The sequence below is a fragment of the Sinohyriopsis cumingii genome, chromosome 11, assembly GCF_028554795.1.
Source record: "Sinohyriopsis cumingii isolate HCF-2022 chromosome 11, ASM2855479v2, whole genome shotgun sequence".
Lineage (NCBI taxonomy): Eukaryota > Metazoa > Mollusca > Bivalvia > Unionida > Unionidae > Sinohyriopsis > Sinohyriopsis cumingii.
This window is the reverse complement of record NC_142971.1, coordinates 59,921,923-59,945,800: the sequence shown is the minus strand read 5'-3', so window position 1 is coordinate 59,945,800 and position 23,878 is coordinate 59,921,923. Positions and strand designations below refer to the sequence as shown.

At 35.6% G+C, this 23,878-nt stretch overlaps 1 protein-coding gene across 1 annotated transcript in view; it reads right to left on the bottom strand.

The window, feature by feature from the left end:
* The window catches only part of LOC149788530 (DDB1- and CUL4-associated factor 1-like), a 161,003-nt gene that overhangs the window by 64,650 nt on the left and 72,475 nt on the right, over positions 1 to 23,878 (bottom strand). The window contains exons 15-21 of the mRNA XM_089974544.1: positions 21,408 to 21,510; positions 20,536 to 20,655; positions 19,771 to 19,842; positions 14,172 to 14,253; positions 6,175 to 6,312; positions 5,564 to 5,641; positions 3,037 to 3,161 (exon numbers count right to left, since the gene is read on the bottom strand). Coding sequence (XP_089830670.1) covers positions 3,037 to 3,161; positions 5,564 to 5,641; positions 6,175 to 6,312; positions 14,172 to 14,253; positions 19,771 to 19,842; positions 20,536 to 20,655; positions 21,408 to 21,510 — 718 coding nt within the window. The remainder of the gene's footprint in view (positions 1 to 3,036; positions 3,162 to 5,563; positions 5,642 to 6,174; positions 6,313 to 14,171; positions 14,254 to 19,770; positions 19,843 to 20,535; positions 20,656 to 21,407; positions 21,511 to 23,878) is intronic.

The following is a 23,878-nucleotide window of genomic DNA, read 5'->3' as shown; positions in this document are numbered from 1 at the left end:
AGGAAACCAGCCAGTGGCATTGATTCTTCCTGATTTTCACTACTAAAAACATGTAGATATACCAGCTAATAACAATCTGATGAGGTAAACAAATTACAGAATCATAGAAAATATTAATGATAACTCAATTTACAAATCTGCCAATAATACAGACAGCATTAGGCTTGTATGAAAAATGTTTACTGTTTACATGCATGTATATTGTATGAATAGTGTTTACTGTTTACATGCATGCATATTGTACTCTAAACATGCAGGTTATTACAGTATCATCTATGCTACACAAAATCGGTATGCATGGTCTTTCCATCAACTTACTTCAGCTTACCATCTCTTCTCTTATGTACACGTTAATGGCCATACTCTTACATATGTCAACAGTTATACACATATGGGTCATATTTTAAAATCCAATTGGCCATACTCTTACATATGTCAACAGTTACACACATTTGGGTCATATTTTAAAATCCAATTGGCCATACTCTTACATATGTTAACAGTTATACACATTTGGGTCATATTTTAAAATCCAATTGGCCCTGCTCTTACATATGTCAACAGTTATACACATTTGGGTCATATTTTAAAATCCAATTGGCCCTGCTCTTACATATGTCAACAGTTATACACATTTGGGTCATATTTTAAAATCCAATTGGCCCTGCTCTTACATATGTCAACAGTTATACACATTTGGGTCATATTTTAAAATCCAATTGGCCCTGCTCTTACATATGTCAACAGTTATACACATTTGGGTCATATTTTAAAATCCAATTGGCCATACTCTTACATATGTCAACAGTTATACACGTTTGGGTCATATTTTAAAATCCAATTGGCCATACTCTTACATATGTCAACAGTTATACACATTTGGGTCATATTTTAAAATCCAATTGGCCATACTCTTACATATGTCAACAGTTATACACATTTGGGTCATATTTTAAAATCCAATTGGCCATACTCTTACATATGTCAACAGTTATACACATTTGGGTCATATTTTAAAATCCAATTGGCCATACTCTTACATATGTCAACAGTTATACACATTTGGGTCATATTTTAAAATCCAATTGGCCATACTCTTACATATGTCAACAGTTATACACATTTGGGTCATATTTTAAAATCCAATTGGCCATACTCTTACATATGTCAACAGTTATACACATTTGGGTCATATTTTAAAATCCAATTGGCCATACTCTTACATATGTCAACAGTTATACACATTTGGGTCATATTTTAAAATCCAATTGGCCATACTCTTACATATGTCAACAGTTATACACATTTGGGTCATAATTTAAATTCCAACAGGCAATACTCTTACATATGTCAACAGTTATACACATTTGGGTCATATTTTAAAATCCAATTGGCCATACTCTTACATATGTCAACAGTTATACACATTTGGGTCATAATTTAAATTCCAACAGGCAATACTCTTACATATGTCAACAGTTATACACATTTGGGTCATATTTTAAAATCCAATTGCTCTAAATATGAAGATATGATGTTACATTACAGATTTCTGTGTACTCAAAACAAACATGCTCTAATGTAAATTTATAAATTGGTCTCTATGAAAATTAGATTATTCAAATTTTATTGCTGCAATGTATTCAAACTTCAGTGAATATATGAAAGAAAACAAGTTATTGGTTATAATGAGGGTTTTCATTTTGTATTAAGTCTTGTAAAATGGAATAGTGCCTCTAAGATGTTTGTAAACAATAATCTATACAGCTTTGAAGAAGTAATGAGGATGTATATTTTTTCAATTATGACAAGAACATCTTAAAGAGACAATTGTATCTTGAAAACTCTAGAACCGTGACATTCATATAAATTCTTGTATTATAGATTGAAAGAACAAGTGTTGTTAAATGTCTTATATAATTTCATTCTTAACAATGCTGGATACATTCTGTACATGTAGATCTATCTTTGTACATAAGATATCTATCATCTTTTATGTTTAAGATACTTTTATTTTATATTTATATTTTAATTACATGTGCAGACTATGCAGTCGGAAATAAAACATTCTTATTTTAAACTCATCTAATAATCTGAGTTTTTATCTAAGATAAGCACTTGTGTAAGATCCTACATACAAAATCTTATAACAACAGTTAAAAGCACTCATTTAAGATCCCATATACAAAATCTTATAGCTAGAGTTAAAAGCACTCATTTAAGATCCCATACACAAAATCTTATAGCTAGAGTTAAAAGCACTTATTTATGATCCCATATACAAAATCTTATAACTACAGTTAAAAGCACTCATTTAAGATCCCATAAACAAAATCTTACAACTACAGTTAAAAGTACTCATTTAAGATCCCATATAACAAAATCTCATAGCTAGAGTTAAAAGCACTTATTTATGATCCCATATACAAAATCTTATAACTACAGTTAAAAGCACTCATTTAAAATCCCATATACAAAATTTTATAACTATGGTTAAAAGCACTCATTTAAGATCCCATATATAAAATTTTATAACTACAGTTGGGCCCCCGAGTGGCTGAGTGGTCTAAAGCGCTCTCCATTACGGATCACTGCCATCTCACCTCTGTCTGCGTGGGTTCAAGTCTCGGATTCGGCTATTGTGGGTATGTGAGAAAGCTTGCCAGTAGCTTCTCGTGGGTCGGTGGTTCTTTCCGGGGCTTTCCCGGTTTCTTCCTCCACTAATAATACTGGCCGCCATATATAGCCTATCGTGTGCTGAAAATGGCATTAAACCCTGCAACAACAACAATATAACTACAGTTAAAGCACTCATTTATGATCATATATACAAAATCTTATAACTACAGTTGAAAGCACTTATTTACGATCCCATATACAAAATCTTGTGACTACAGTTAAATGCCCTCATATAAGATCCATTATTCAAAATCTTCTGACTAGTTAAAAGCACTCATTTCAGATCCCATAAACAAAATCTTACAACTACAATTAAAATCCACCAAACCACAAATAACCATTCTGTTGTTAACTTACAGTTTTGGGAGTGGCAATTGGTGAGTTAAACAGGGCATGACCACCAGCTGGCAGTATAGGAGGAGGAGTTGAGGAACGAGGTAGGTGGGCTTCCTGCTGTAGAACAGATGCTGCCTGAGCACAACCTGCAAACAAGAAACTCTCAGTACATTATATTTCAAACTCACAAAACATTCTGTAATTTATTCACTGTATCTGCACCGCTACTAAAGCAACAAATGGTGAATTGAGTCAGCTGATGCATTTTATGCTCAATAACATGTAATTTACTGATAGCAGAGTTTTCGTCTAAAAGGAAGTGATTCTAGTTGACCCAAGATGCAGAAACAGCTCCAAAACCATGGGCTTATATTTTCATGAAAGAGATGGTCCCTCTCAGTGAGGGATTGATAAAACTCTCTTCACAGTGAGGTCAATCCAAATATGGTGGCTTCCAAAATAACATAGAAGAAAGTCCTGAGAAGGAGAAGAGGACAACTTGAACATTTCCTTCTTTTAGAAGAAGACAAACAAACCATAATACCCTACCTGGGTAAAGTAGCCCATCATAATCATCCCAGCATAAATACAGCGGAGACTGGGTATCTCAACAGGAACAGGCACTATTGCGGGAAACTGATTCTCAGTCAGAAACTCAGAAGAGAACCAAATCATAGTTGCCGTTGAATTGTAAACAATCCTTTGCCACAGGCATGGCATGGATTTTACTAAGGACAGTAGGAGAAGAGTCTTATTGGTTCTTGAAGGTAGCTTCACTCTGTGACCCATAAAAGGGTTTAGATACAGGTGGTCAACAATTTTCACAATAAAGGTGGGGGTCTACTCAACACATTTAATAATTTGTCATGGGCAGCATATTTCTACTATATTAATTAAATTACCTTACAATCTATTGTATAAAGACTCCATTATCTTCTTTCCAAAACAAAGCAAATAGAATTAATAATGGGGTGGGGGACAAATCAGATATATGCATTTCCTATTGCACCATCCATTACAGAAAATCCTCTACCCTCTACCATGACTAGGAAGTAGATTGATTCCTTGCCTAATAGATGCAGTAAGTAACCTTGCTCAAAAACTGGTCTTGGCAGATCTACTGTTTGAAATGAGCCAAGCATGAAAGTGGGGATTTATGTGGAATGCTGTGTAGGAGAGATTCCCTGCGCTGTTACAACAGGTCTTTCCTCTACTATAATCTCCTAGACTCCTCTGCCAAAAAGGTGTGTTGATCCTATAACCATGACTGGGCTGTCAAGCTGAGCCAAGACATGGAGATCCTGACTTGGTGAAAACCCTGTGGAATTATACAGTGGAAAGGTGCAATATGGTAACGATCTGACTTCTGGGTGAAGAAGTCCACCACCCAGGCAGTCTCATATCAGAGAGATGGCAAAACAAAGCTTATTCACTGCACAAGGTACACATGCGCACATATTAAACGAAGAGCTAATCACCAGAAGTTTCATTTTTCCAATGGTATATTCTGCGAGTGATCTTGGAGGAGGTTCCAGACTTCCATGCAAAGAGAAGCATGTGCCTGAGGTACACTACAACTGAGTGTTATCCAAGGCACTCACAAAACAATGATGCTAATGAGGTCAGAACACTCCTTTTGGGCAACAAACATTATTAGGATTCTTAGGTTATAGATATGAAGGATTCCTTCTTCCCGAGACCACAGTCCCTGAAGAATCATACCTTCTGGCTCCAGGTGAGCACCTCATCCTGAATATAAAATGAGTCAGGTTCAACAGTTACAAAATGAGAAGAAACTTTAAAACTGCCATAATGATTTGAAAATCTAATCAGGTCATCTGATTTTGCCTACAAATATTTGTGCCTACTTTTATTTATGTTGACTGGCTTTTGAGCAAACATGAAGACAAGTTGTTCTGCATGGGTGGACAGATGTATATGGGTACAACAGACTCAATCATGACGATCCACTACAAGCAGCAGAGGTATAAATAATTATCATGTTCTGGCAAGAATCAGGAAATCTGGTATGCACTGAAACATGTGATTTTTTTCTCTCTCTCTGACAGTAGTGTCAGGATCCTAATTCTATGTAGTAGCTATATCAAAGTAATCAATTTTACTTAAAAGTACCACATTTGTACTCATAAGTACTTACTAAAAAGTACCCATACTCATATTACTGGTATTCCAACTAAAAGAAACCCAAAGCACTGGTACATGAAACCCTTAAAAAGGATTCCATCCCATATCTGATACAAATATGCATTTCAAATTTCATTTGTCTAGGTTGTGTGGTTCTTACAGTCTTATTACAACATTTCCAAGACGGATGTTTGGAGAGATAGAAATAGTGGTATGTGGAAGGATGGATGGACAGAAGCAACTCAAGACAGTCCCACTGCAAGATATGGAATCATAAGAAAACACATTTTGTAATATGGTAACTATAATGCAAGGCATAATTAGTTCCAGCTCAAAACCTATAATTAGAGAAATATACAAAAATCTGAGAGTTGAAAAATGACAGAATTTTACACTTGCATACCTTTGCTCAGTAAATGATTATAGATCAACTGAAGTAGCTCCTTCTCTTGATAGAAAATTTTTGTCTGGGCTACAATGTCTGCCTGAAATTTAATAATGGGTAGAGTTTTTCACAAGACTTGTATTTCACTGAAACAAGGAAATAATGTTTTGAATAAATGGAACAAAATTAATAATTTTAAAACTCAAGTTCTTACATAACAAAACTCTAAATAAACATTAAAACTACTGACTGGTGTTAATATTATCCTGTGTTATAACATTAGGCTTCCTTTGGTTCCATTCTCATACAAAATCAAGATTTAAATGAAAATGAGTAATACTTTTAAAATGAAAATGATTAATACTTTTAAAATGAAAATGACTAATAATACTTTAATAATGAAAATGACTAATACTTTTATAATGAAAATGATTAATACTTTTAAAATGAAAATGACCTATATTTTTATAATGAAAATGACTAATACTTTTATAATGAAAAAGATTATAAGTTTAAAAATGACAATGACTGATACTTTTATAATGAAAATTACTAATACTTTTATAATGAATATGATTAATACTTTTAAAATGACAATGACTGATATTTTTTAAATGAATGTTTAAAACTTGCCCTCCTTATTTCCTCCAGTGAGGCATCATTGTATCCTTGTTTCCCTGAAACTTTTTCCATGAGTTCACTGGCATATTTACAAAACTTGACATGCTCCTGTCGCTTGTCTTGGAGAACTGGCTCTTTCATTAGTACTGACATGAAAAGATAACATCAGATTATCATATTTGTTTGTTTGTGGACAGTGTTTTTAGACACATTTGTTTCTAAAATCATTTTTTCATGTCCTTTAAGTTTAGGACACAAATAATAATAAAACAAGAGACACAATTAGCATTTTTTAGAAAGTGGGGAAAAGCATCCTTATCACTAAATATTGCCTTGATAAGAGGCAAAGTTTAAAACTTGGGAGAACCAAACTTCACTACTCAGGAAGTCACTTACTCTGGTTTAATAAAAAACAATTTCCTTAAAATATACTGCTTACTTCAAGAGGAACAATCTCATATTAAAAGGCTATTTCAACCATAGAGAAAACTGTTCATGTGTTACGACTCAACAATTTAATTATCAAAAGTCATAAATGAAAAATGTGAGAGGTGATTAGTGTTATGAAGTGAATCCAAACTAATCCTTATAAAGGTCTATGAAAGTCCTAAACAAATGAAAAGTTCCTTATCAATCTCAATACTGGAAATGTACTGGTCCTCCAAGAACTGTGATGTTGTCAAGTTGGCATTGTCCAGAATTCCTCTGAATAATTTATAACAATTCCAGAATAATATTATAGTCTAAATAATGAGCATGTTCTATTTCCACTGAACTGTCCAAGCAAATGTTTTTCCTCTCAAATAATATCTAAGTACAACATCAAACACGTCTGCAGACTTACAACAGAAAACAATAAGTGCGAATGACTCCAAAAATTGGAATGAATCCAAATGCTTAATCTTCTCCTATATTGCAAATGTACTTAAAAACAGACCCCATGTGACAGCATATACTATTGATTTTGTTTTGAATTAAGCATATTCAATTGTCCTTGTGCAACCAATCGGAAGCTAAAGAATTATTCTTGAAACATCGATATCCCATCAGTCACTGAGAAACTAGGTGCCATTTTTAAGTCTTATTATTAAGAGTATTATTAATAACTGTCAACATATATGCAAACATCTAATTATAGATTCTATGTAATACACGTTCTTAAACAGAGCCAGGTCGATCTGTAACAAAAGATATTCAATACAGTTTACAACCATGAAAACATATTAGGAAAATTAAATAAAATCATGTACCAGGAGTTACAAAAATATAGATATGCATAACACATGGCAAAGCCTTGTGCTTGAAAATCTTGTTGAACACCTCCATTGTGGATAACACCAAAACCTGCAACCAATCACACATCAGGCAGCTAGTTTCTGTAGCTAATAAATTATTTTAAAATAACCAAGCACAAAATATATTTTATGTTAGATGACTTTTTAATTCAGGAGGACTTAGCAATAACGAATTTCAAGATGATGGCTGTGGTGGCAATACTGGACATAAAAAACTGGCACCATTTTCATTTAAGACCAATTGGACATCATAAGAAATATAATGTGGGAAAATCCCACATCAATTTGAGCGTGTTCAAGAAGATTTTTAACTACATGACTTTCAAGATGGCAGATGGGCACTATTTTTACCTTTTTTTTATATGAAGTTGAAAACAGCAATTCTTGACAGATGCAAGACAGATGCTGGGCATACCATAAGCTCACTTGGCTAGATGAGCTGTACACAGAAAGTACTGGATGCAGAATTTCAAAAATTGGCATGTTAAGTAGGGGTGAGTTTTGCCAGGAAAAAATGTATTGCAATATATTGCAATATAGCATGTCTGTATTGTGATACATATTAATACATATTAGTCATTGATAGCATGACTTGAATGTTGATTTGGCTTATTTCATACTGAAATAATGAGCAATTTCCTTGCATTTAATAAAAAATGAAGAAGAAAATGAAACCATCTTCTGATCCTGCCAAGAAGTCTGCTAACGTCATTGATTTTCTGGCCTTCCTGGGCAGATAAATTTAAAGTGTGTGCATAGCAACCAATATGTGGGTTACATCCTGCTTCTGATGCTGCGACAGCCATGTTTGAAGCACTGTCAGTTACTGGTGGAGGATTGGATGGAATTCACCATTCATTAACAGCTGACAACAGAACTTCAGCAATATTTGCACCTCTCAGGTAGAGTCAGTGTTTATAGCACATAACTGAAGTTTCCAATCAAGAGAAACAAAACATGCAGTTACTGTAACATATGATTCCGTTTCTCTGGAAGTCCAACTGTCAGTTGTTAATGCAACTTTAGATGCTAAGTGCAAGCATGCTTTTACGTCTTCCTTGACTTGTAAATACATATCTGGGATAATTTTCTCAGAGAAGACCTGTCAAGATGGCACAACATATGGATCAAGCACTGATGCCATGTTTAAAATTCCTTTGTTTGATACAACACTGTATGGCCGCAAATCATGAACGATCAAACTAGCAATGGCACAAGTGACAGCTGTGGACCTTGGTGCTGAAGATCTGTATTTAGTCTGTGCACCTAGCATATCAGCAATCTTTGGTTGTCGATCTGAAACCAATACATACACTTTTAATGGAACCTTCGGCTGTTGCGTTAGAGGTTGTGTCACTCTGTAGCACAGTACTTATGGAAAGTACTGATGGATGGTGACGCCGTAAATGAGTCGAGAGGTTTGTCGTACTGCCTGCGTGCTTGATTCAAGTTTCGAACATATTACACAAAGCAACAGTTTTGTCAATTGTATTAGTGCTAAGCTCCCATTTTAATGAAAAATTATTCCAAAGAGGACTCTTTGCTCTTGGGTTCTTCACTAGCTCATACACAGATGTCTCCATTTTGGTAACTATGTTAAGCCTAACAAAAGACATTAGTGTGCTCAATGCTAGTTTCCGATGGGCTAATGTTGGTGAAGAAAAAAAACACGGTATACCGGTCTTACTATACTCGCATCGCTATATACCATTTTGGGCAGTTTGAATCATGATTTACTGGTAAATCAGTATATCATTACACCCTTAATGATAATGTTAAGAAACTGTAATTTCAAGCTCGAAAAAAGCTCTGCATGTTAACCTGGAACTGTATTGCACAGCATTCACAATAAATGCCAATGGAAATAAAACACAAAAGAAATTTCATTTTATTGGGAGCAAGAGAGGATTGAATGAAATAGTTCATGCTTATTCAGACAATAATTCATGACAGCAACTCCATTAAATAGCACATTTACTTTGGAAGGGAAAGTTGTGTGCATTGCTTATGACAATGAATAAACAAAACTCATGCATAAGATCTTTCTTATAGATATGACTTAGTTCCCTGCATAAGAATGTATTCTTGAAGTTGGCTGATGAATAAATAAGTCATACTGATGAAAATAAAGTTATTTTGTATAAACTGAATGGCTGAATGTTATGTCAATGAGAGAGACAGGACCAAAAGACCTGCATGCATGACTGACAAAACCAGAAAAATCAGTCTGCCTATGTTTGGTGCAATTAAAACAATTAAATTCATGGGTGTGATGACCCTCATTTTTTTTAACAAGCTTGGGATTGTAGTTTTTCTGGAGGAAAGAGTATAAGTCATGATGATAATATAGTAAATGAGTTAAGGAATATCTGTCAAGGAAGATGCCAATGATGATGCAAAACACTGGCAATCAAACTCCAGTAAGGTATGTTCAAAATAAAGCTGTATACAAATTGAGGGTCAATATTCTGTTGCTTAAACACTACTAAATGATGACATGTAAAGCTGATAATTAATTATTCCCCAGGCTAAATCCAAGGATAATATGGATAATTATTGTCTGGTAAAGTCAGTGGGTCAAAAAATTACAGGTAATTATTCTCAGAAAGTGACGATGCAGTTCAAATAATGAAAAACTAAACAAAACCATGGGGTGTCATGAATATAGAGTTGCAAACCAGATTCAGCTGAAATCCAACAGCATTATGCAGAAAGGTGAAATTGACAAACAGGGTCAATAACTCTGCTAAAAAGATTATGCTGCATACTGAAAATGTACCTAAGCAACATTAACAACAGTAATCCATGAACCTAGCAAACTTAAGTAACGTACCTAAAAATTTTGGCGATCATTTCAAATTTTAGGACACCAAGCACTAGTGATTTGACTGTCATTGACATTGAGGGCAGACATTAATTGAGGGGAATTAATGATAAAAGATGACAAAAAGTTACAGCTGATAGTTCATCATTTCACTCTGAAGACTTAAGTGGTACTGTACGAATACAAATTATGTAAACAAAATCCAAAACTCATGGGTGAAGTGTAAGAAATTGCTTACAATGTACTAAAACCTAAGGTCAGGGATCATCACTGAGGTCCCACTTGTTGTCTTGGTCTCCCTACCCCTTACAACAAATTTCAAGGGCTTTAGAAATGTTGAACCTGCTTATATCACTTTCTGAGAATAATTACCTGTGATTTTTTGACCCAATGACTTTACCTATATGCAAAGGTATTCAATTTGTTTGCACCAATCCTTGAAAGATTTTCTGACAATATCTTTTTCCACCAGCTATGCTCAATTTAATGGTTTATGTATATATAGATATATCATACATGCACTGTCACTGTTCATTAATGTGTTTGATGGCTACTGAGGAAACAAAATAGCATCATGGCCAGATTGGAGAATAGCTGGAATCTAAGTAAAATAAAAGCTCGTGTTAATACTGTCTGTAGTTTGCAATTGACTAAAAAAATGTATTACAGCATTCTTGACAATATTTGTTGAAATAACAGAAATATACTATTAGCATTTTGCTTATAATGTCTACACACACATACACACACTGGGATAATTTCCAAAATAAAGAAATCTGTCTCTATGTGGAAAACTTACGCACATGCAAACTTGATATCATGTTGATTTTACTTATTTCACTTATTCTCATAAAATTTCCTTAAAAAGACTAGCATGCATAGCTGCATTAAGTCAACTGAGATCATTATGATATAAACCCATTTACAAGCTTCAAATAAACTGGATGAGAAATGTAGCCTCTACATCTATAGAGGTAACAAGTCCAGCCAATTAGGTGGAAAACATCTTGCCAATATGAACAGATTTCACTTATAGATCCAGTGGCCTAGTTGTTGGAGCGTCTGCATCAGATGCAGGAGGTTGTGGGTTCGATCCTTGGCCGAGTCATAACAAAGACTTACAAAAATGGTACTAACAGCTACCTTGCTTGGCGCTCAGCATTAAGAAGTTAGTGTCAGGACTGGTCAGCCTGGTGTCAGGATAATGTGACTGGGTGGGACATCGTTCCACATGCCTGTGGCATGATGCCCCAGTGCTAGACATCACTATAAACTGTCACAATGCAGACATTGTTGCGATGTGACTGAAACATTGTTAAAGCTACGTTAAAAATCAAAACCACAAACTTATTATAGAAGCTGTCACTGACATTGATAATACAAACTTATTTAATAAATGTTATGAATACCTATAATGTGAGCTTAATTTTTGTCCATAAGTATAGATTGTACTTGGGCTAATGTTAATCTGTGGATAACATTTTACCATCTGTCTACGAGTTTAAGTTGTAAATAAGATGTTAATCTAGATTTTCGAGTTCATAATATCCAGGAAATAAGCTGATGGAAGTTTCCAATTAGAAATAACTCACATCTAGTTAATTCCAGAACATTCTATTGTGTATCTATAACAACTATTTATTGCTCCTTTGATGATCAGTCTCTGGAATAATTTGTAATTTTGTTCTCAAAATAATTCATTGGAATTACTAAAGTGTTCATGAGGAATTATTTCAGTATTCATTGTTATTACTAAATTGCTCCTTCACTACTTGGATTTACTGAAAATACTAAATTCAATTATTGTGTGTTCATTCAAAGACATTCTGGATTATATCACTGTGGCACATCAGGACATTCAGAACTACTGGAATAATCTATCATTTTGGACAGTTAGGATTATTTTTTATTTAATTCACAATACTGTTAGTGTTTCTTAAATTTTCACTTTGCAACTTCGAGAATTAACTTGTTGATTTTACTAAATTGCTTGTTTCACTTTTTTCTGTTGCTTATTTTAAGTAGTAGATTCATAACACAAAGTGGAGAAAAATCCAAGTGGAATTTAGTCTACAGAGTGGTAATAAGCTTAGCCAATCAGATACAAGTGTTGACCAGCTCAGCCAATCAAATGAAAGATTGCCTTATTAATATATATTAATATGTTATCAAAATCATGCCAGAGCTTTAAGATACTCACCTATATTCAAAGTTATATCACAATTAGGTCACAATTCATAACAAACATATCCAATCTGATGCAAGATAACCTCATTAATACATCTGCACTTCACTCATCATCAACCTTGTCACCAAGCTGCCTACTAAATGTTTAAAATCCATTAAGGGAGTCATTGTTGTTGTTGTAGGGTTTAACGCCATTTTTCCGCACATGATAATTAGATTAGATTATTCAAATCTTATTGCTGCACTATGTATTGTGCTCCTCTGTGGACAAACTTTAGTGAATGTATGAAATGAAAACTAGTTACTGGTTATAATAATAGTCTTCGTTTTTTATTAGGTCTTCCTAGGTGGAACAGTGCCTCCAACATGTTTGTAAATCATAATGTATTCAGTTTTCATGAAGTAATGAGAAAGTATGTTTTCTCAATGATGACAAGAATATCTAATAGTAAGAACTGTATATTGAAATCTCTTTGGAACTAAGACATTCATTTAACTTCTCATATTATTAGCAGATGGAACAAATTACTCTTTAAATGTGCCATTTAATTTCATTCTTAACAATGCATGGCACAATTAACTGTTTTAAATGTATCTGTATACCTGTATGTATGATATATATATTCTTTTATGTTTACACTGTTTTTACTTTATAATTATATTTTAGTTTAGCGGTATGGACTTTGTGGTCTGAAATAAAGAATTCTTATTCTTATACATGGCGGCCAGTATTAATGGTGGAGGAAGAACCCGGAAAGAACCATCGACCCACGAGAAGCTACTGGCAAGCTTTCTCACATACCCACATTGGCCGAGTCCGAGACTCGAACCCACGCTGACAGAGGTGAGACGACAGTGATCCGTAACGCAGAGGGCTTTAGACCACTTGGCCACTCGGGGCCCTGGGAGTCATTGTACAGAAATGAAAGTGCATGGGTCTGACAATCAGGAGAAGTAATTAAACTCATTTTCACCAAGACACAAAAAAATCAGGTTGTAATCTAATTAGATTTCATTGAGTTAAAGCACAGAAATAAAAGTGAATGTGTTAATTAATCAGTGGATGTAATTATGCTAAAGATCAATGTATAATCTTGACAATCAAACTTAGCCTAAGTAGTTTCAATATCAAGCAGTCATAAATAAAAGATCTGCGCAGAAATGAAAGTGGGTCCATTTGGGTAATTATTCCACTAAATGATGATGCTGAATGATTACAAATGAACTCAGCCATGGTCACAGTAACAAGCCACCCATAATAATTTCGGTTGAAATTCAATAATCAAGTGAGTTTTGTGGAATAAAATATGAATGGTTTTGAAAATCAATGGCTATAACTCTCTTAAACAACAACACAGAAAGCTGGCAATCTATCAAGGTCTTTTAAAAAAAGTCCACAATGAAAATAAATGTATGATACAAAACTTATTTCCATTAAAAGTGCAAAATGAGCCACTCACTCACTATTCTGCTCTTAAATGCTACAACATTAACAAGTAGTGTCGTTTTTTATCTAATCAAAACTCATTGTTATATATATATATATATATCTTCCAAAAGCTCTATATCACTCATTTGTCACACCTATTTGCACTGAACTCATTTTGACAGTTCTACCAGGTCACAAAATATCTCAGTAAATATACATCATAAGTTTCTGAATTAAAAATGATGTCCGACTCAACTTTGTACAACTTACTTTGTATCTGCCCATTGGTGAAAAGAGGCAGCTTGCTGATAATCTGTCTGACAGTGTCAGATCTGGCCAGTCCCACCAATGCCTAAAATAAATATAAAAAATAATTTGACAAAGCTATACATTTACCTCTTTCCTTCTACTAACATGAACATGCATCATTTAGAACAGCCTTGCTTCCCCACAGAAGCCTATATACATTGCTAACAATAATCTCTGTCTTTGTTGACCCCTGAAAGAATTTCTGGCCAAGGGTTGGAAATCCTGAGTCACGTATATGAAATTCGTTTTTAACATTTGCATTGGATGAAATTGCAAACACCTCTAGAAATATTTTGCCAGTGAAAATAGCCTTGCATAAGATTATAAAAGTGTTCTGTTATTAGTGGTACATCCTTGAAGTGGGAATTGTCTCTGAAAATATAAAATGTGGAAATTTAAAGCAAACTTTTAAAGTAAATTATGTTTATGCAAGAATACTTACCCAATCACATTAAGTTAGGAATATTAGCCTGCTACCTCATGAATCCAGCCTCATTAAAAGATGAAAAGTATATGTTTAGACAAGGGCAGTAACTATTGCCCACTACCTCCCCTTGATACCACCAGTTGTCGCAAGTTTTTATCTGAGCTGCAGATGTCCACATGGCGGTGTGGTTGGGAGGGTTTTTAAGTAATGTGATTGGGTAAGTATTCTCTGAGAAATATAATTTACTTTAAAAATTTGCTTTCTCCTTCGAATACATTCCCCCATCACATTAAGAAAGGAGAGTAAGTAATAGGAGGCGGAGATGCTGAGCATCTGGCCTCTACCTTGGGTATCCTTCTGGAGATTAGTTGCTGGATAACCCATATGAAAGATAACCCGTTCTCCTAATGACCGAAGCAAGACAGCCCAAGATCCCTTGATGTGGGACTCGTGTGTGTGTGTGTGTGTGTGTGTATATATATATATATATATACACACACACACACACACATATACACACACACACGGTTGAGAAGATTAAGTTAAGATCTTTTCACCTACCAATATTTTCACTGGCGAATCCAGCGAAGCTAATGGGCTGTGTTGATTGGTATAGTTGGATCTCTGAGGTAAAGACTCGAGAAGGTTGACTCTGCATGCTAGCCAACAACTTCTATAATGTCTCAGATCAAAACACTGCATTCAAAAGCAAGGCTCACAGAAATGGCTCTAATCTTGTGAGCTATAATCCACATGAGGTGACTTCGATCTTGAGATATCTCGGAGTATGCTGAACATATAACTCACTTCAACCACAAAGCAAGGCTTTGAGGGTTGATGCATTATTTTCCAACCTTGACAGAGAGGAAGCGATATTTGCGCATGTCATGATTTGTTTCTGTGTCTCAAGTAGTGCTTGAGGGCATGACATGAAGCTACTTTGACATGGTGAGATGTGAGAGTACAGCAAGCATATGACCCCTTTCAGCCAGGAATAAAGGGTGTAAAGCATATCCTGTTGTCTGTCTCACAGAGATTGCTAAAATATTTGTAGCAGTAAGCAGCATGAGAAAAGAGACACTGCTAAGGCCACGACTTGTCTCTGTGCGTCTCAAGTAGCACTTGAGAGTGCAGACAGGATCTTGCATGGCTGCCTCTCTAGACTTGTCTATCGAAAAGAGAGGACTAATGATGACTCATCAGTTACCTACGAATGGTAACTGATTCTTGGCAACTAGGCCTGGTTGTGTAAGGAAAACTATTGAACGATCTGAACTGAACAGAAAATAGTTTGGGCTGACTGAAATGGTATGTTGCTCACTGATCCTACATGTGAAAGCTAATGCTATCAGGAAGCACATCTTGTGTGATAGGAGCTTTAGTGAAGCATGAGTGAGAGGTTCAAACTTGATTGAGTTAAGCCAAGTTAAAACCCAAGACAAATTCCATTTTGGAAAGAAAGTTATGAGATCAAACTGTCTAACAGATCTGAGATATCTTTATCAGAGCCAATGTCACATCTCTCATGATGTCAGAATGTGTCCAAGATCCCTGATCCCCGAGGGCACAAACAAAATCTTGCATGGCTGCTGTTCTTGACCTGGCTATGGAAGAAAGTAAGCAGGATCACTGGTTGGCTACAAACAGATGGTAATCTATTCTGAGCTATGAATCCTGATATCTTGAGAACCACTGAACCATCAGATCTGAACTGAAGAGAATTTGTGTGCACATAAAGGGGGATGCAGCCCTCTTACCCTGAACGCTGAAGCTAAGTTATCAGTAAACATGGTCTGTATGAATAGTGACTTTAGCAATGTGTAGGCAAGAAGTGTGAAGGGGTTCAAATCTAGCCATGTTATAAATGAAATTTGGTTAACTTTGGAGGCAAATGAGGGATATTGGTCAAAGAGGCCAATATTGTCTAAAAGATCTGATAGGTCTTTATCCCACACAAACATGTTGCCATGATGCCAAAATTTGTCCAATATCATAGGGCAGTAGCTTTTGGTAATGATTGGGGTCCAGCTGTTTCTCCTCCAAGAACAAAGCCAGAGATAGTTGGCCAGTTGAGGGACAGAGGCACACAGATGGGAGATATAGAGAGTTACTCTCGAGATTCTCTCCACAAATGAAGGTATGAATTGTCTGACTTGCAAGGCTGTACTGGTAAAAGCTGGGCATGCATAAGAAAAGGGTGGTCAATTCAGGTTGGCCGGAATCTTCCTGGGTGTATTATCATTGGGAAAAATAGATCAGTTAATACAGGGTTTGTGCCCTCAAAGCGGGGCTATCGCAGTCATCTTGCCATTCTGAAACCGTAATTATGGCACCATGGGGGGGGGGGGGGCCACAGCCCCTCCCAGATTACTGAGCATCACACTGCCCAGGATCAATCTTTACAGAAATGAAAGGTAATGATAACCTTTCTTTCTAGGATATTGATGCATAGAGGCCATTACCCAGATGTCATTAATATTACTCCCACCATGTATATCAGCAGCGGTACTTTATGGTATTTCCGCTTGGGGTAATACAGGGTTTGTGCCCTCAAAGCGGGGCTATCGCAGTCATCTTGCCATTCTGAAACCGTAATTGTGGCACCGTGGGGTGGAGGGGCCACAGGCACACAGCCCCTCCCAGATTACTAAGCATCACACTGCCCAGGATCAATCTTTACAGAAATGAAAGGTAATGATAACCTTTCTGTCTAGATGCATAGAGGCCATTACCCAGGTGTCATTAATATTACTCCCACCATGTATATCAGCAGCGGTACTTTATGGTATTTCCGCTTGGGGTTCTTCAGAGGGATTCCAATGGTCAGCCCACCTGGATTGCCCCACTGATGTGGGAATGATCGAATTTCAGGTGTGATCATGACTGCTTGATTAAGAGGATGCAAAACAGGGTGCCAATGAGCTGGCAAGGACTGCATAATGAGATGGCTGAGCGGGGTCAAATCTGCTGCCATATAATAGCCAAGGAGATGCAAGGACTCTCCCGATGAAATCCAATTCTTGATGGAAATGGACTCGACGAGTTTGGCAATTCTGGGAGCACAAATGCAAGGGATGTGCCAGATTCTGGTTGGTTAAGAAGTCCATGCCCAAATGGACGAAATTCTGGGATGTACAGAGATCTGAATTTCCCAGATCGTGAAAAGGCCTGGATGACTTAACAGAGAGTGGAAATCATTCTGCCTTGGAGTAGGATATAACATACCATGTATTTCTTTAAGATGCTGCCGAGGTACGCTGCTGTTGATGTAGATGATGATGTCTGGAATGGGAAGATGGCAGAGTCCCTAGTGTGACTTAAGGCCCAGGAGTTGATGAGGGTCAATGTGAAGAATTGTGAGTTGATAATGGTGTGGTGGTAAACATGAAAACTAGCAGTAAAGAGGGACATGAAAGTATACATCTGGCAGATTGAGATTAACGGCATGCTTGCCCCGTCTGATGGGGAGGCGGAATGACATCGCCTTCCCCATCTTGAATGTTTTGAGGAGACTCCAACTGATAATAGGCCTCCATCTGCTGTTTGCATGCTAAAAGCTAGTCTTGAGTAACTCATTGGGGAATGTGTCCTTGTACTGAGATTGGTAAAAAAGTTGACATACATTTGCAGTATTTTTGAGCTTTCTGAATGCTGCCAGTTTTGGTTCTAATTACATACATGACCCACTCAATTCAAAACTCAAGTTTAGTCAAGCTGCATCAGCTAAAATTCTCACTTTTAACACTTTTCTAGCTCCAATAATCTGATATAATTCATAGCTTTAAAATAAATTGCCATCACTATCATCAGCCAGTAGGCCTATCTGCTAACTAAATCATCCATGCTGGGATTCATCTCTGTTGGTTTGTCTAGGTAGCCTGTATTTTAAACATTCATTTGAAAAACTTCCTCAATGCATGGTTCAATCTATGACAGAAGGTCTTGTCCAGGACCCACTGTGACAAACTTGGTGAAGTCAAAGTGTTAATGACATCATGTCAATGGGGCATTATGCATGATATCTGAGCACTTCATGTGGATTACAATAATAGTGACATTGCTGGCATGTGACAGAAAATCAAACCATACTTCCAATTGTCACTAAACATAAAATACATAACTCAAAAGTAAAATTTTCAATCACTTTCTACTTTTTAAGCAAAATCACTAAAATTTGATCACTTTCAATGACATTGGTGAAAAATCAATGATTTTCAAGGCCTTGAATTGAGGTGTTCATCTGCCAATGACTTTCATTGACCATGCAAACCCTGTTCAGTAACAGAGACACTGGTGGCATGAGGGTTCAAGGTGCTCGAGGGCAATGTTCTTTTAGCAGCACCCCAACTATGCCAAAGAAAACAGTTTTGTCAGTTGCCAACCTCCCTCCTCCCCTCCCCCCTTCCTAAATGTAAGTTTTGTGAAGATTGCCCCTGTTACAATAAAGTGAAGGTGAAATACTTGCAGAGAAAACAACATAGCTAAGTTATTCTTTGGATTAAAACTGAATGGAGTATAAATGGATATAGATTTTGTGAATATTTAAATATATGTTAAATATCTTAGAAAGTGACGGAGTATGGCACATAATTTGTATTTATTTTTCTCTGTGAAGGAAAGCCTCAGCTAAACGGTACATTTAAAGCAAATAACACTGAGCACAATGGCATGAAGGGCTAAAATCTCTGTCCCTCTCATAATGGGGCATGTTTTATTTGGACTATGGGGTGTAAGAATAAAGATGTGATATTTATGTCATAGTTACATGTTTTCTAACTTACCTATTCCATTAACACATAAAAACACAAATTAAAACAACAAAATGTACTAGTGAATGATGCTGTCCGATGTACATGAATTTTAATATTGACAATGATGTAGATATTTTGGAGTCCTCAATGTTGGGTCCATCATTTTTTCATGCATGATCTCTTCCCTAAAATAATAATTTATCTTTTAGATTTTATTTTGAAAAATATATTTATTTTTGCATGCACAAAAATCTACATCAAATACTGTGCTTAGAATAAAATAATACAACCTTTAAGTTGGATTATACCTTCTTTGTTGTACAATAATACTAATATAAGCACATTTAAAATGTATCTTTGTTGACATATAGCTGTTACATACCTTACACGCTAAAGCCCTGATTGAATCGGCATCTGTAATTGGTGTCTTTGCAGTTAAAAGTTTTAATAGTACCTGTAATAAAAAGAAAAATGAAAACTGATTTTCAGATTCTAGTCATTTTCAAATGGTGTCAAGAATGGTAATGTTAAAATGCTCAAAAGAAACACCTACAGCTAACTGAATATAGGACCCTACTTGGTGCTGAACAATTAAATCAAAATCATGGCTCAATCAAGTGGAAAAATACTGACAATGATGCCTTTACAAGTTATCTGCTTATTACCCTTTGTACACTGGTGGATAACCTAGGAAATATCAATTGGAAATTAGAACTGGCTGATATTAGATTTGGCTTATCAAACTGGCAAATACAAATAAAATCCAAAACAAATATGTTTATACAAAGCACAAAGTATAATAAAAATATTCTTCAGACTTGCATGGATGCAATTATACTTACTACTAACACCCACAGTAAACAACACTAATGGATGCTTCACTCTGCTGTGAGTAATATACTTTAAAATGAATACCATCCAAATAAACTAAACTACAAGCACTGAGTAATGAATGAAACAGATAACAGTGAATACCCTTATAATTAGAAATAGTGACATGAAAACAAACAATATTTGCAAAGATGGAGCATTTCAAATATTACCCCAAGGATGAATAAGAAAATAAGTCATGCATAGGATGCCTTTTCATTAGATACAATCCTCACTCCTGGATGTACATTTAATGTAATCTGGGGACGCAACCTACCATAATTCCATTGTTAGTTCTGACGCCATTCCACATCTTACTGAGAACATCTTCTCCCACTTTCAGGTTGACTTTCTTCTTGGAACCCTGGCCCATGTATCGGCCAACACCTCCCCCAAACTGAAATGTTAATATTATATGTCAATGATATGCATGAACTTGTAAGAATAACCAAATAAGCCAATATTTGTAAACTGGAGAATTGTTTATCACTTCTACTGACTTGCAGCAGAAATGTCATTTTGTTGGTGTTGTGTGGGGTTTATTTTACTATTTATATTTGGTTGGTTTTGACATTAAGGTACATTACATCGTAACAATGGCTGTTTTTCAAGCCATTATTTGTTTCAGACTAGTTATAATAAATATGGTAGAATCTTGATGACCTGAACACCTGATTCACCAACAACTAGTTTTCAGACTGAACATTAAATTGATAAGTTCTGATCACATGAACAATGCATCTCTCAATACTGATTTGCTAGGTTCCTTAAGCGTTCAAGTTTTCAAGATTCTACTATATCATACAAATCTACTTCAAAAAAAGAGTCAACAACAATGGTACTGCAAAGTAATATCTTTCCAAACTGAAGTATAATCAAACTATGAAAACATATGCAATCATTTGTAATCCTATCCTTAAATATTAAACTAAAGAGATTCAATCATGTAAGACACTGTAAGGAACTTTATTTGAAATAAACAGAAAAATCAAATTTTGTTCAATGATAAATTTAAACTGACATGTATTTATGTATAACTTTCAGAGCAAACAGCAGTAATTGTTAAATCTGTAAATGAGGAGGTATGGCAATTGAAGCTGTACATCATTAAAGAAGGAATGGTTTCACCCATTCATAAGCTCCACCTACCCTCTCCAAAGGCCCACAAACGCAGTTGATAATGATGTTGATGGCAGATTTCTGAACCTCAGGGTCTGCAATTATGTCTCCCTCAGCCACTCCAATTGGAACACTTAAAATTTAAAAATGTACTAATAGGCATAAATCTCTGCTATTACACTGACATTATGAATAATGTTCAAAACTGATTGAACAACTTATCTTGAAGTCAGCACTAGATAAATATAAAGGTAATATACAAAAAGAGTTCCCTGATGGGACTGATGCTCTACTGTCCATCAAAACTAATTTTCAATAACTAAAAATAAGACCATGCCCTCTTTAAACTGCCAAGTGCTGAGAAATCTCTAATATTCTTATGCAACAAGATTTTCAAATAGGCCATGGTGACAGTCATATTAGATGCACAACTGGCTGCATTTTCATTCTGGGCACACCATTTAATATGTGAAAACCCCATGACAATTTGGCCATCTATTCAGGAGAATTAGTAACAAGATTTTCAATATCTTCATTGTGGCAGGCATACTAGATATCCGTAGTGATTCATTTTCATTTAAGACCAAATAAATATCATAAGAAGCCTTTTGGTAAAACCTTATATAACCACCAATTCTGGAGTAGTAGCCATTACAAGATTTTCAATTTTATGTCAGATTGGCATCATTGTCATTCAGGACCAACAAGACACCATGTGAAGTCTTTTGGTGGAAACCTCATATTGATACTAATTTCCATGCAACAAAAAGATTTTCAAGACATCTGTTATGGGGACCATACTGAGCTCAGATCAGCACCATTTTCATTCTGTATCAGTTAGATATCATAATTGGTCTTCTGGTCAAAATTCCGTGTCGATATGATTTTACATTTACAAAGACTATCAATAACAAGATTTTGAAAATAGCTGCCATGATGACCATACTGGATTTGTTTCACACTATTTTCATTTAGAACCAACCAAACATCATAAGAAGTCTTCTGGTGCTAATCCAGTGTCAATAAGGGCCTAGTGGTCGAAAATGCTCCCTTTTACCAAACACTGCTATCCTACCTCTGTCTGCACAAGTTCGAGTCTCAGGCTCAATTAATGTGGGTGTGTGAGAAAGCGAGTAGCTTCTTGTGGGTCAATGGTTCTTACCAGAATTTTGCCAGGTTCTTCCTCCACCATTTATACTGGCAGCCATGTATAGACTACAGTGCAGTGAAAAATGGCATTAACCCCAAAACAACAACATGAAGTGGGACAATGGACAACAGGGCATCTCACAAGCTCTTCTGGTTAAAAGCAGATCTAATAGAAAACTTATCAGTAGACTGATACAGATTACAATATTTTATATTTTAATTGAGAAAGGAGTTATGCAAGCTCAGTGTTTAATATGCAGTTGCTTGTTTGAATCCTTCCTGCAGCTACTGTGACATGTCCTTGGGCAAGGCACCCTTTTCTCTGACTGCCTTGATAGCAAATAACCTATTTGTGTTGCTGTGCCATAAAACACCAATCAAGCCAAACCAAGTACAGTTTGCCCTCACATTTACAATCTATAATTGTGATAAGGACAATATTTCTGCTGGAATCATAATCCTTAATCAGTCTTTGGGATCTTTATCTTCAACTGATGACCTCTGTACACAGTTTGATGATGATAAACAAATACAAGCTAATAATGAAACTATTGCAAAAGATGAAGTCACAAATATTGATACAGGATGTGATATCAAAGCAGTCTGCCTCTGCCACTAAGATAAGTGGACATAATTTTGGTCATCCATAAAAAAGCTGAAAAAATTGTAAGTGGGGTTGGGTTGGGGTCTCTCCCCCAATGGGGTCTCAAGCGGCAGTGCCCCCAATCCAGGTGGCCCAGGGGCCAAAGGCCCCCTACCAAAAAAGCATTTTACACTCATAAAAAATCTGCTCCTAGTGCAACTTATAAAATAAACCAAAATAATCATTTGAAAAAACTAATAAACTTTATATCAAAAATGTATAACTTAACTTCAATAATTTCACAATATTTACAGTCACATGAATTTGTTTTCCAATATTACTGATGCTGAAGTTATTTCATGTGCATGTCAGTGTTCACATCATAATTAAGTCACAATAATTGTAAATTTTTGCAACGAATATATTATATTTCTCTCTTTTCATAACAAATCTGTAAAATAAACACCCAAGTACATCAACTATATACAAATAATCCCATACATTCACTAGTCTTTTTCTTCCAATGGACACAACCTGTTGATATGCCAGTTGAGCTCTTTTTGCGGCTTTGGCAAAGATTTCTTTAGGCTTTCTTTTGGTCACCAGTGACTTTTTTTGCTCAATGTGCAATAGTTTCTTTTCCTTCTCAGTGAGAGCCTTTTTCCTTTCAAGCTGGTGCTTGTATTGGCAACATGCAGTGCATGTATTCTGACTGAGGGCTACATCTGTTCTCTCATGCAAGAAATCTTTCTTCTTATAGTAGTTAATT